The sequence below is a fragment of the Vitis vinifera genome, chromosome 12 (assembly GCF_030704535.1).
Source record: "Vitis vinifera cultivar Pinot Noir 40024 chromosome 12, ASM3070453v1".
Lineage (NCBI taxonomy): Eukaryota > Viridiplantae > Streptophyta > Magnoliopsida > Vitales > Vitaceae > Vitis > Vitis vinifera.
Window position 1 is genome coordinate 22,980,104 of NC_081816.1, and position 14,366 is coordinate 22,994,469.

Sequence of the window (14,366 nt, forward strand, 5' to 3'; positions counted from 1 at the left end):
TACTAAAAAACTGATACAATCATTTAACTGTAGAACCTGAATGGTATGCTGATGGCATAACGAGGAGTAGTTTGCCAACAAGCAAGAACAAATCAGTTATATTGATGTATTTCTTGTCAGAAACTGTGTTCTTCTGTGGTTTGAATCACATAGTGGACTGTGCTTATAAATTCATTCAAGCTTTGGAAGGATGGGCTTAGCCTTTACATCAAATGGGGTGAAAAAAATTGAATGAGCAAACCAGTTTTCAGCTGTACAAAGCATATTTTCCAGCAATTGACTCCCCTTAGCTCCCCCCTTCCAGCAACCAAATAACTGACCAGCGTATCAAGAAGCCCAATAATCACCACCAGATCATTTTGTATAGTCATTGGCCATGGATTTTATTTGTCCATCTTTCTGAATTGCGTAAAGCTTCTCGGTATGATCCAAGCTTTATGGCATATCTAGGATTTAGATAATAGGTATCTGATCATAAACCCCAAGTTTTTGCTTCTGGTGATGGAAAGGACGATCAGTTCCTAATATGAGAACTGTTCTTCTGGAGCTTCTGGATCCAAATCAAGTTTGCCAGTAATCCCCACTCAAGGGTTACCTGTTGTTTCTCCCATGGGGAAGTAGCGATTCAGTTTGTCCGTTGTCATTGTATGCTTTCTTGGTCTTCACTTTGTCAAGACGAGCTTTGCGGACAGCAAGTTGGATTTGTTTCTCATGCTCTTTGAGCATTTCCTCAAGATTTCCCCCAGGAGGCATCAATGGTCCTGAGTAGTGAATCCGATTCTTCTTTGGGGCGTAACCCTAGGATTCATCACAAACAACGGCAACTGATCAGTACATGACTCTAAAAAAAATTAGTAATTGAAACTTCTAATAGGGTTTTTTAAGGCCAAAATGAGATGCCTAGATAGATGTGACAATAAGATCAACGAAAACCCTCACTCTGTTAGGTGAAAGAAATCTGATTAATTCAATTTTTGATAATTTCTTTACCATTGATGACCCCTTTTCAGAGGGTTGTTCATCCTTCTTGTGAGAAGACTTTGGCCTGTCCAGCAAATGGTGAGACCACTGGTGCTTCTCCGAGGACTCAGCACCACCCAGCTCGTTATATCTGGCATTGCAGCGCTCCTCTGGCCAGTGCCGATTCATTCCATTCTCTCTGTCATTGTCAAACCGTGAAGAGCCTTGAACTGCAACTGACCCAGAAAACATGGACAGTTGGGATCCTCCCCTATGTGAGTAGGATTTCTGTATCCTCAATTCTGCACCATTCCTTGAAGAATTAGACCCACGACCAGGACCCATTTGAGCCTCATCCTCATTCACATCCATGTTTCTTGCAGATCCAAATGCAGTGGGGTGAATTGACTTGCCAGAGTGGGAGAAACCATTCCTTGTTGTCCCTTTGGTAGGCTCAATGGGGAAGCCAGACCCACCATCCTCTTCTGGGATGAACTTTTCGCTTTTGCTTTTGGGGTTTGATTGCTCTCGACGCTTCTGATTTAACCATAAAAACAAAGACAAATTATGAACAAAAAACCCAACGATATACACACATGCAGACACATCAACATGTAAACCTTGTAGGTAGAAAAATACCTGTATGGACACCTGCAACTCAGCATTGGCATCTGGTGCTGGCACTGCTTTAGATTCTCTAGAAACCTTTCTGGTAGACTCGTGTCCACGCCCTTTACTGCCAGCTGCTCTTCGCCTGGTATTTGAATGAACAACAAATGCATAACTCAGTTTCTCCTTTTTTTAAGTGAAAAGAAGGGGAAAAGGGCATGGCAATACTGATAATGCTTGTAAATAAATCAAGATTAAACAATAAAATTAAGAAATAATCATTTCTACATAAATTTACGATCATGAGATTCCCTCAAATTTGTATAACAATCAGCAAATCTATTTCTTTTTTGCCTTACCTTCTAGCTTCCTCTTCTCGAAGCTTGGCATCGAACTCCTTGCTTGGTGGGTACTTGGGCAAATTTGATGTGTCACAGGGAAGAGGCTTTGTTGTGAAGAACTGCAAAAGAAAACTCAAAGATTAACTTGGGGAATCAATCTTATTGAAACCACAATTTTCAATTTCCAATTAAATATGCATGGAGAGTCTGTTCATTGTCAGTTTTGGCCATTGCTAGCAGATTTTGCAGGTTTCTATACATTTTCATTGTGATCATTCATGAATAAACCACCTTCAGAGAAAAGTACAGAAGCTAGGATCCTCAATCCCAGATCTTGATACAATTTCTATTCATTTTCATCTCCCATACTAAAAGACCATTTATCAGATATATGGTAAAAGCAGTCCCTATTAACATTTTGGGAGAGATTCCAAGGAAGTGGTTCTTGGAAAAAGCTAATTAAAATGGCAGAATCTAAGATAGAATAGGGTCACAACTGTAGAATTTCAAATAACTGAGGATTACCTCATTATGAAGTGCAGAAGAAGCTGATCCCCGGCGCTCAGGCTCTATTGCAAGAAGGACATCCATAAGGGACAAGGCTGGTGAAGGGAAGTCACTAAAAGTTTCAGCAACACAACGCCTGTAAGGATGCTGAGGTTTGAAAATGGTTGCATGTGGAAGTTTTGCTCTCTTCCAATACTCTTCAGAAGGTGAGCCACAGAGTTTGAAGATCCTATGCAGTTGCTCCACCTATAATGATGAAATATATCTCAGTAATCAAATTTTTATCTCTTATCCATGCACAAACACATACTGGAATGTGACCTTGGCCAGTGAGTGATACCAAAGTAAAACTACATGAGCATGTATTTTCTTGTGTCCAAAAATCTAGATGACAATGCTTACTAGCAAAGAGACCGGTCCTTCCGGCATTTTACATAAAGTTGAAACACATTCTCATGATTATTGATCCAAATAAAGTAACTAGTTCAAAACTTAAAAGAGGACAAAAAACAAGGGAAATCAATTAGCATATCAATCAACATTGCCTGTTGTATGAACTTATTACAGTTGGACGTTCAAACACTCCACAAGGAGGGCTACCCATTGAATGGCCTTTAAAACAAATGGCCAAAGCAGTTATGCTAATTCCTAAAATCCCAGCTGATCAGACCTGTACAAGCCCCTACTCAGGAGAGCTTTGGCCTGCATGCCCACACCTATAATGTGCAGGCACCCAGATGAGCATACACAAAGACAGGGTTGTTGATTAATACTTGTACTTAAATGCAGAAAAAACTGTTCTTAATTGATGAAAGTGATGAAAAAATGTACTCCTAGGAATTCAATACTGTAACAAAGTGAAAAGCACATGGGAAAGTACCTCTGTTCTTCCTTGCATGATGGGCTTTCCTGCATACAGTTCAGCAAGAATGCAACCAGCACTCCACAAATCCACAGCAACTCCATATGATGTAGCACCAAGCAAAAGCTCAGGTGGCCGGTACCACAAAGTAACTACACGACTCGTTAGAGGCTGCTTTTGGTATGGTTGGAAAAATGTCGCCAGCCCAAAATCACCAATCTTGAGATTTCCATTATTATCAATAAGAAGGTTTGAACCTTTGATGTCACGGTGAAGAACCCCACGACTGTGGCAGTGTTCAAGTCCACGAAGTAGCTGTTGCATATAACATTTTATCTGCAATTCCAAAATATTGACTCCCATATAAGAAAAGGAATGGTGAAATACATAATATTTCACTCTGCTTCAATCAATCCACCTAATTCATTTTTCACCATAGGCCTCAATATTCCCACAATGATCTGAGAAGCTTTTAAGATTTACCTAACTCTTTGTGCCAACATACAAACTGGCTTATGGGATCTTATGACAAGCTATTTCAAATTGTGGGTTCAACTCCATCAGACTAATTGCTTTCTTAAGATTGATTACAAATATTATAAACAGATTAAAACTAGAACGGAAGGAGCCGGTACCTGCGGTTCAGTAAACTTGATCTTGGGTGATGATGCAAGTCCAGCAAGATCATGGTCCATATATTCAAATACAAGATATAAACTACCAGACATCCTTGAAGTGATCAGACCTTCAAGCTTCATGACATTTGGGTGATCAAGCCTACGCAGAATATGGATTTCTCTTGCCATAAACCGAACACTTTCTGGGTCCATGTTTGCAAACCTCACCTTCTTCAATGCAACGGTTTTTCCAGTCTCAAGGTCACGTGCCTTGTACACACTGCTGTAAGTTCCTTGTCCAATCTGCATCACCAGCAAGGTCCATGAAATAATAGAGGAAAATCAATAGAATTAACACCAAATCCTAGATTAAACTTAAATCCTACTTCTAAATGGACTGACAATCAAATCTGAAAGACGGTGCTAACCAAATTTAAACTAAGTTTCCCGTTCTTCTTTAAGTGTGGATTTAGTTGGCAGTTGTCCAGTTAATGATCCCACAAACAGGCAAAGAATCTAGGGAAGAACTATATGCCAAAGCAATAGGTTCGAAAATCTTCTAGATAAAGATTTGGGTGAAATCGTATGCTCAGGCTCAGACATAGTAGTGTTTGTTAACTAACTTTACACAATAATAGACTATACACAATCTTTGCCTGAAGTACACATAAAGAAAGAGATGAGAATCACAAGTATATGCATCCTGACAAAAGCAATAATTAAAAATCCAAATTATGTGCAATGTGAAGACTTATCAAGGGAACTATAATTCTTCTTTTTCCTGAAATCAAGTCATAGTACAGAGGAATCAGAATCCAGATAAGCAAACAATCATAAGGATACAAAACTGACCTTGTCCAACCTCTCAAATGAGTCAGCCTTTCGGGGCACCCACCCATCGATGGCCTCTGCAGCCACTGCAGTCAGCCAAGATGGCCACCCAGCAGCAGCTTGAGCTGCTTCAACCCCGTTTCCCATGCTGACAATCCTAGTCATCTGGGGTTGTCCAGCATTCATCCCAACTTCCATTGTTGAGGGTTTTTGAACCGCGGCCCTCGTGGAATTGTCAATAGCCATTGATTTCTTCTGCCTCTTATCCCATGAAACTGGGGTGGATGCCGCGTTGTCCTCGGCTGATTGAGTCGGTATCAGCCGGGCGGTTGCATCATTGCTTCCCCCATAACCCTCCACTACAACTCCCTCTCTCCTTGAGGAAGCAACAAGGCGCTTAGACGATTTTTTGCTCAATTCTTTGTCCCTAGCATTCTTCTCAACATACTCGTTGACAGAACTTCCTTTTGAGCAAATGCAGCCCATAATCCTACCTCACAGTTTCTTCTGCTCAGTTCCCTGTATCCAAACAGGAAACTGTCTTCTTCCCAGAGCTCCCAGCACCAAACCCAGTTGTGATTCCGCCAATTCTTGCTACATTAAGCTCAAGATTGAATCAGCATTCCTTCTAAAACCACTAACACTCCGATCATCACAGCTTTTTTCTTACAATTGCTTGTAAATTTGAATTCTTGATATTGATTCTTGGTACAAGCACAGCCACTGATTCAATCAGACACGCCCCAGATCCCCAAATCAACAGAAATCGCTAAAGCCGCACCAGAGATACAAAAAAGACCCCAGATCAACGAACCCAGAGAAAGTTCTTTCACTCAATCAACAAAATCCCAGATCCCCAAACCAAATGAATTCACCAAAAATCAACCCAATTCATCAAACAGACGGGAATGCAGACCCTTCGAGATGACCCAAACCCGGAAAAGCCGAACCCCAGACCGGGAATTCAATGCAAGATTGAACCCTGATCCAGGAGTTCTGGTTTTGGGTCACGAATTTTCCGTGAAACCAATTCTCTGAGACCCAAAAAAATGGAATTTAAAAAGGAGGAAAAAAAGGAAAATATCGTTTTTTCAGTTCTCGAATGTGGGTTGTGAAAGCCAAGAGTGAGTTAGAGAGATTTTCGGATCTGGTAAAGCCCTAGAAATCCGAAGAACCGATTGAAATTTGGAAGGAACAGTGGGGAAGATTTGAACTGAACTCAAAAGAGAGCTCTCCTAACTCTCTCAATCTAGATAGAGAATGTGAGTTCTAGAGATAGAAAGTAGAAAGAGAGAGCGCACACAGAACACGGCTCTCGAGAGAGGGGGGAGTTGTCTGACGAGCGCCGCACGAGCAGAGTGGGGGGTAGGCGTCGCGTGACGTGCGCGTGGGGTCAACCTTTTTTTTTTTAAGTTTTGCCACGTGGCAAATAGGGGTTGTTGTTGCAACCAATGGGCCCATTGAAAAGTTCCTAGTACTAGTAGGAGAGAGAGAGAGAGAGAGGGAGAGAGAAGGCTGTTTATATGGGCCTCAATAGGGCCGGGTTAAATTGGGCCTGATCCGACCCGGCATGGGCTCAATGATCTTAGTGGCCTAAAAACACTAAAGTCATTTTTTGTTATCTTAATCTAAAAATTGCATCGACATTATCTCTAAGATATTGGTGACATGGCACCCACAACAACCCTTTTATAATTTTCAAAAATATCATCTTAATTTAGTATTAAAAAATTAATATTATTTTTTTTCCATATATTTAGGAACCATCTTCTATCTCAAAAACATAAAATAAATCACAAAACTTGATGAGATGGCACCCACAACAACCCTTTTATAATTTTCAAAAATATAATATTAATTTAGTATTAAAAATTGAATATTAATTTTTTCCCCATATATTTAGGAACCATCTTCTATCACAAAAACATAAAATAAATCACAAAAATTGATGACATGGCACCCACAACTAAAATTGATGGCAAAGCATTTGTATTTATCTTAATATGAAATCAATTAAAAATAAATAAATTATAATGATGCCTTAACTTATAATTGATTGATTTGACATTTAATTACCTCCCATATGAATGCACTTGGGAAAAGGTTGAAGATGGTCTCACACGTGAGGGCAAAATGGGAAAGGGATGTATGGTATATTATAATTTATTAATATGTTAATAAAAAAAAAAAGAGCAATAAAATAATTTGACTATAAGTTGAAGAAATTGAATATGGAGGCAAGATATGGGTTGGTTGAAAAAGAGATGAGGTTAGGAGTCGTGAAAAGTTAATTTAAAAAATTATTAAATTATTCCACAAGGCATTTGAGTTCCTTCTCTAAAAATAAAAAAAATAAAAAATTAATTAATTAATTTAATTTTGTTATACTCAAGATATATTGAAATAAAAGTAGCGTTTTAACATAGTGTTTGGTGAAATTTAATGATTAAGTTATTATTTGGTAACTTAATTAACTTTAAGTTAAATTATATTTAAGTTATAAATTTTAAATTTATTATAAATCATTAAATTGACATATTTATTTTTATAAATTGTAATTAGGGTGAATAAAATCGAGTAACAATAGGGTTATGAAGTAGAAAGAGATTTCGTATAGATAATTAGGGTAAATAAGATAAAAATATAAAATAAAAATGTGGACCTAAGGATAAATTACTTGTCTTTTTTTATTTTTTATCTTAAGTCATGTCATTAAGTTATCTTACTAAACATATTTAATTTATTTAATAAACTTAAATTAAGTTATTAAGCCACTTTAAGTTTATAAGTTAGGTTGTGTTTGTTTTTTGGTTTAATAGAAAAAGTCAAATATTTTAGTTTTTTCTATTCAGCTAAAAGTAACTCATTGACATCAATCAACATCATTAAACTAAACTTATTGATAATAAGTTCACTTTAATTATGTTGGTTAGTATCAATAAGGTACTTTTAGCTGAATAGAAAAAACCAAAATATTTGACTTTTTCTATTCAGCCAAAAAACAAACACCACCTTAGTTTATTAAACATCACTTAAGTATTTGATAAAATTTAATATTTATTACTAATGAAGTAGTTAAATTATTAATTAAAACTTACTTATTTTTACTTTAATAGTATTAAGATTATTTGATAAAGTCATCAAATTCATATATTTATCGTCATTAATTTTAATTAATATTTATATTTTCATTAATTTTAAATAATAATTTTATCGAGAAACATTCATATTTAAAGTATTATAAATAAATAAATTGATTACAAAAATATGAGTTTTGGTTATAAATTAACTATTTTCATTTAGTATATTATATTATTTCTATTTTAAATTATAATATAAGTTATTTTACCAAACATATTTAATTTGTTTAATGATCTTAATTAAATGATTAATTTGATTTACTAAATATCCCGACTTATTATAACTTTTAATCATACACTCAACATTTTTTATTTATAAAGAAAAATAAATTTAAACTAGATCGTTTGTAGCAAATCATATAAGAAGATATTTTAAATTTATTTATTTTTTTCATTTTTCTATCCATTTATACTGCTTAAATAAAAAGGAGAATTAGTTAAGATTTTATAAAGTGAACTTTTATTTATACTCCATTTAGATCTCAAATAATTCAAGATTAAAAAAGGGAAAAAAAGACAAAAAAAAAATATTTATTCAACATGTATGAAAATTTTCATATTTTTTATAATTATTACTTAATAATAAAACCCACTAATTATTTTTTTTATTAAATTTTCAATTCCTTTTACTAATAATCTTTACAATTCCTACTTTTTTTTTTTTCCTCTAAAAATCTCTTAAAATATATTGTTTGTGGATTTATTTCCTATTAAATTCACTTTATTTGTTTCGCTGCACGGATTGTTTGGAAATCTAACGGGTAGGTCTTATAGACAAGCTGGTCTTATAGAAGAATAATTTTTTATTAAGTTTTCAATTTCTTTTACTAATAATTTTTACAATTTTTTTATTATTTTGTTTCTAAAAATCTCTTAAAATATATTATTCATTAATTTATTTCCAATTAAATTCACTTTATTTATTACCAAATTTTTATACAAAAAAAATATATTAACATCTAGAGATTTTCTTGTAAGTAAGCCTATCATAATAAGGTTATTAATTTATTAATAAAAATAAAATAATAATTTAATCTATGAATCAAAGCTGACCGTTGATTTTTACATCTAAAGAAGACTACAGATCATAACAGTTGGAATGAACGGTTCAGATCGAGCCAACAAAAGACCACCAAAAGAATTTCCCCAATTTAAAATTATTTCTAAAGATTTAATCTTATAAATAAATATTTACCAAATATAAATTATATATAATTTATATATATAATTAAAATTTAAAATACCATAATTTTAATAATTTTTTTTTCATTTTATGTCATATTTAAAATAAAAACCAGTTAAGCTTTATTTTTAATAAATAATTTTCTAATTTTAAAATTGTTTTTAGTTTAAAATTTTCGAAAAATAAAGGCGTAAAATATAATAATTTTGAAAATTCCAATAATTAGATTTTTTTAATTCTAAATTCTATATTAAAAATAAAACTATGTCTAATTTTAATGGGCTGGGATCAGGTGTAAGTACACACACGGAACCCCAGCATTTCCATGAATCATCAAGACAAGAGCGGACGGTAGGGATGGACCCCACTGACGAGAAGACCACCAGAGGAATTTCCCGAACTCGCCGCCAGCGAGAAATGCCAGGTAGGCTCGGGGGCTCCCGCAGCGAGGGCTTTTGGACCGAGCCTGGAGGCTCGGAAAACACAGCTGTATCCAGCCTGTCACCAACAAAGTCCCACTCCTTAGTCCTCTATCTACGTTCACAGATCCCCCCGCCCCTCTCTCCTCTCTCTCAGCCTCTCTTTCTTTCTAATTTCTCTCTCTAGATTTCTCCCATTAGGGTTTCTTGATCTCCTCCCTCGTCGCTCGACCTCGCCGGATCACTAGTCTCCGTTTTGTAAGCTCTCGATTGATCTGCTTTTCTCTCAATTTCGTTCACTTGTTGATGTAATTAGGGTTTCGTTCTTTTGTTGTTTTTTTTGCTTGTTTGGGATTGTGTGGATCGGCGGAGGTGTTCATGTTGAAATACTAGTTAATTTGTGGTTCGGTTTGTGGTTTGGTGTTTTTTTTTTGTTTGGGGGATATTTGTGGTGGAATTTGGAGTTTTTAGGGAGCATTTTGGATCTTGGATGGTTGGATAAGCCTTGGTTAAGCGGGCTTTTTATTTTTGGTTTTATTTTTTTCTTTTTGAATATATGTGCTGGAATTGGTGTATGGGTGATGTTGTGGGAGGATTTTAGTTTGGCTGTGGTTGGTGGGAAAGGAAGGGGTAAGAAAAAAACATTTTGAATCTTGTGTTTTGGGTTGAATGATTGGATTTGGCAGTGATAGGTGTAGGTTGATATTTGGTTTCTTACTTTTTCTTTTTTTGAATTTTTGTGGGGGAATTGGTCTAAAGGGTGATTCTTTGGGAGAACGTTTATGTTTCTGGATAAACTGAGGAAAAGAAAAAAAATTTTTGGATCTTGGGTTTTATTTTGAATGGTTGGACTGGGGGGGGGGGGGTTGTTAAGAGAGGTGTCTTTATTTTCTTAGGGGCCAAACAATGGAAATTGTGGGATTTTGAATTTTTATTTCTTTTATTGATTCTGCGTTTGTTTAACAGTCAAGGGGAGCAGATAAGCTAGGAAATGTGAAATAATGATGGATTAATCTTTTGGAGCTTTTCAATTGGAAAGAGGATTTAGAGTTATAAGAGAAATATTAGGGAACAATTGTAATGCTACTATAGGAGGACCACGGAGGAACATTTGTCAAACAATAGGGAAAAAATGGATATCACTAGATTCACAAGTGTCCTGAAAAGGCCTGATAAAAAGAAGCCATGTATGATTACAGGGAGCACTGTTTGTTGGTTTACTAATAGTTTAACTGTTTCACTGCAAACTGTTCTTCCTTTGTAAAGTAGTTTGTGCATAATTTTTGTCATAGTTCATAAAGGTTTTCAATTGGAATTTGACTTATATGTATGACTTTGAGTATTGTGAATAAAACATGAATGATGGTTCATATGGAAACTTGAATGGTAAAGTTAATGGGATTCTATCTTGTGGAATAGTTGAGGATTGATGTCATTATGATAATTTTTTTGCCAAAAAGTATGCCTTTTTTGTAAAAGATATAAATGGCTTTTCAAAAACATACATAGTATATGATCTGGGACAAATTTTTCTTGATATTTTTGGTTGATATCTTTCATTTGTGACGTCCTAGAGTAGTTTTGAATCATTTGTAAAATTTTATACATTTTTTTCATCATTTTTTTTTTATAAAATTTCAATGCAGTGGTTGGCACGGAGCGAGAAAAATAAACAAGGGGTTAGGTTGACTTAAGTCTTTCTGTTGTCTGGTACCACCTCTCTATTGCTATCTGTTAACCTGTAGCACATAAGAAAAATGATTGGCCCCTCCATGTATGGTAAATTGAAGGAGTGTTCAAACTGTTGGATTGAATTGATGCTTTTGCCCTCTGCTTTTACTTGAGCTTGTCTGGTGGTGCAAAAATTTGCAAGCCTTGAAAAAGTGCTGCCAAGTGAGGCTAGAGTTTCTGGATTATGGTTGGTATTACTGGATGATCCTATGAGATGGTATTTGAGGCTTACATATTTTCTCATATGGTTTCTTTGAAGTTGCTTTCTCTTGACAAAGTTAATGTCAATGATGGGATTTGATGTTTAATTGCTTAAAAAGTATCACGTTGGAGTATTGTAGATGATGAGCTGATAAACTCCCTTCTTATGCTCTCATCATTTTATATCCTTTTTGGCTCATTATTGAGTTTATTTATATCTGTGCTGTAGGTGGCTGGGCTGGACAATCAAATAAAAGGCTCTTCTGACTGATGTAAGCTCAAACCCCATTCTCAGTATAGTTACTTTTGAGCTGGATAATGCATTTGCCTCGCCAATTTCTCACCATACAAATGAAGAGAGAGTTGCACATTAGATGAAACAGGAAGTCACTGCTTCTTGTAGGTTGGTGGAACTGTGATTAGCTGATGGGGGTTTCGCTACATGATTGCTGGATTGTCATCTTGAGTGATTATATATCGTTACGTTGGGTTTGACTCGAGCCATCCAGTATTTTTTGGGGAACTGCTTCTTTAATTCTCGTTTACTTTGAGAAGCAAAGCCCATACATTACTGGAGGAATTTTCTGTATCCATGCTGGCAGAGAGCATGCGTGGAATCTGTGCTTCGGGTAATGCCCCTGACGAGATTAGCTGCCGATGCATTCGGTGTGGTGACAATTTGCCTAGTTTCTCTTTTGACTCTTCTCGGTTTTCTTTGCATCATTTACTCGTGTTACTTCCGCACTCGCATCCATAGCCGAGGTTTCGTTCAACTTGGTTATTTTAGCGGTCCTTGGATTATCCGAATCATATTTATCTTGTTTGCAATCTGGTGGGGTTTTGGTGAGATTATTCGGTTAAGTTTGTTGAGAAGTGAGGGAAGAGTATTGAATGCCCTTAACTTGAAATGGCAGGAAACAGTCTGCAAGTATTACATTGTTTCAAATCTGGGGTTTGCCGAACCTTGCCTGTTCCTCACCCTTGTGTTTCTACTTCGTGCACCCTTACAGAAGATGGATTCGGGGATTTTAAGCCAGAAATGGAATGGAAAAACAGCTGGTTATGTTTTTCTCTGTTGTCTCCCAGTGTTTGCTCTTCAGCTCATTGTTATTCTAATTGGACCCGACTTTAACAAGGGTAAGAATAATACATTTGAATTGCCGCACTATTTTACAAGCACAGCTGTTCCTTCTAGGATGAAGGATGGTGATGATGATATTGCGCTCTGCACTTACCCTTTACTGAGTACTATTCTCCTGGGGTTTTTTGCCACTGTCCTAACTACCTATTTGTTCTGGCTTGGGAGGCGGATTTTGAACTTGGTCATCAATAAGGGTTTGCAAAGGAGAGTTTACACATTGATATTCTCGGTGTCAGGTTTTCTTCCGTTAAGGGTTCTTTTGCTTGGTTTATCAGTTCTATATAAGCCAGAGCAGGTTGTGTTTGAAGCACTTGCATTCTTGGCTTTTCTTTCCCTTCTATGTTGTGCTGGGGTGAGCATTTGGATGCTTGTATATTGCCCGGTTGCAGATTCTTTAGCCCTGAGGAGTCTGCTGGATTTGGAGGCTAGGAGAAGGATTAGTGATGACCACAATGAAACCATTTCTCTTATTGCTAACCAGAGCCTTCTTGGGGAAAGTATGGGAGTTAGCCCTGAGAGAAACTCTGATGCCTCAACAAAGCGTGGATCAATTTCTTTTCGAACTGTGGAGAAAGATGGAACCTCAGTGGATACATATGTTGAACTTAGCCTCTTCTCTCCTAGCCGGCATGCAACCCCTCCAGGCTCACCTCGACCTCTTGGCTGGCCAATGGTCCCTCGCGCCCAAGTTCATGGACCTTAGAATCAAACAACAAACTGGGAAGTCGTGGTAAAGATTCAGTTTTGTGGTTAAGGAAAAAAACTGTTTGTAAAGGGTTTAGTTTCAATAAGGATCTCTCTATTCTTGGCTTTTTGTTTCTATTTGAGATATGCTGGTTTTGCCTGCTACCACCTGCTTGTTTTGTTTTAATTTACCCTTGGGTGGAATTCACCATCTTTGCTATTTCTTCATTTTCATTCCTGTAACATTTAGGCTTTTTTTGCTTAGAGCTGAGGCCATATCAATCCTTTCATCAGTTGGGATCTCGATATTTTGTGCTTGTTTTGGTAGAAAAAGAAACTAGGAAGAGATTTTGCATATTTAGCTATAGGAATAGGATACATGTATTTTTTTTTTTGAAAAATTGTCATGATATAAGATGAGTTGGGCCCACATTCCTACCTCTTTTTTCTGGTTAGAGAAAATACAAGTAGTCCAAGCGTGGAAGGTGGAATTATTAGGCTGAAATCTCGGCTTTCTTGTGAAAGATGGAAGTTTCCTATGAAATTTACTGGGAAACACTTTTGTAGGGAAAATGCAGGAAAATGTGGTCCTGTAGGGGCCTCTGTATTTCTCATGATGGAAAAGTAGACTTTATGGTATCAAACATGGCAGCATGGAAAAGATTCTTCAGGTAAGACAGTGCATCATTGAAAAGTCCCTCTGCCTCATCATAATTTTATAGAAGTCTTTTGTTGGTCTTCTTTTTGATTGCTTTTTCCAGGGAAAGGAAAGAAAAAAAAATTGGAAAGCCAACTTTGGTCTCTGTTCTGGTAGTTAAATGCCCGTGATTTTCCCACATTAAAAATGTCCAGAATTTGTGTTATTCTCTGTTTGAATGACAGGTTCTGAGAATGGCTTGTTGCAAATGATGACTTTCGAGACTAGTATTCAGGTCTGATCTATCCTGATTGAAGATGTATAATGTTCTATTCAAGAATCAGTATCATAACTAATAGTCATGAGAGCACGCACACCATGTTGCGGCCAGGGATTGGTAGGGTGTTAACAATGTTGCTGATAAGGGTAATGTGATGGTCAAATTTGGAGCCCATGGATTCAAATTTCTAGTTGATTTCTAAATTTCTAATGTAAAGGGCTTG

The 14,366-nt window shown here is 36.2% G+C and overlaps 2 protein-coding genes across 4 annotated transcripts; one reads left to right on the forward strand and one right to left on the reverse strand.

Annotated features, from left to right (window-relative positions):
* Positions 1-70: 70 nt before the first annotated feature.
* LOC100259144 (probable serine/threonine-protein kinase At1g09600) lies at positions 71-6,047 on the reverse strand. The gene is made up of 8 exons (XM_002264455.5): positions 4,749-6,047; positions 3,915-4,199; positions 3,298-3,615; positions 2,436-2,663; positions 1,929-2,029; positions 1,600-1,714; positions 991-1,497; positions 71-798 (listed from the first exon to the last, which is right to left on the reverse strand). The coding sequence occupies exons 1-8, from the start codon at positions 5,211-5,213 to the stop codon at positions 592-594; spliced, it is 2,226 nt and encodes a 741-aa protein (XP_002264491.2). The 5' UTR covers positions 5,214-6,047; the 3' UTR covers positions 71-591.
* A 3,319-nt stretch (positions 6,048-9,366) lies between these two features.
* LOC100243774 (uncharacterized) lies at positions 9,367-13,391 on the forward strand. 3 transcript variants are annotated; one of them, XM_019223439.2, is made up of 3 exons: positions 9,459-9,727; positions 11,116-11,417; positions 11,631-13,391. In XM_019223439.2, the coding sequence occupies exon 3, from the start codon at positions 12,034-12,036 to the stop codon at positions 13,243-13,245; it is 1,212 nt and encodes a 403-aa protein (XP_019078984.1). In that variant the 5' UTR covers positions 9,459-9,727; positions 11,116-11,417; positions 11,631-12,033; the 3' UTR covers positions 13,246-13,391. The 3 variants fall into 3 exon arrangements, with proteins under 3 accessions (XP_002265141.1, XP_019078984.1, XP_059596977.1); XM_002265105.5 differs by lacking the exon at positions 11,116-11,417 and having other exon boundaries at positions 9,367-9,727; XM_059740994.1 differs by having other exon boundaries at positions 9,573-9,727; positions 11,116-13,391.
* The last annotated feature ends 975 nt before the right edge of the window (positions 13,392-14,366 follow it).

Coding starts and splice junctions, on each gene's coding strand:
- LOC100259144 (XM_002264455.5), bottom strand. CDS start 5,213: ATGGGCTGCATTTGCTCAAAAGGAAGTTCTGTCAACGAGTATGTTGAG. Junction 3,616..3,914: donor TCAAGTTTACTGAACCGCAG/GTACCGGCTCCT, acceptor TTGGAATTGCAG/ATAAAATGTTATATGCAACA. Junction 1,498..1,599: donor AGTTGCAGGTGTCCATACAG/GTATTTTTCTAC, acceptor TGGTTAAATCAG/AAGCGTCGAGAGCAATCAAA.
- LOC100243774 (XM_002265105.5), top strand. CDS start 12,034: ATGCCCCTGACGAGATTAGCTGCCGATGCATTCGGTGTGGTGACAATT.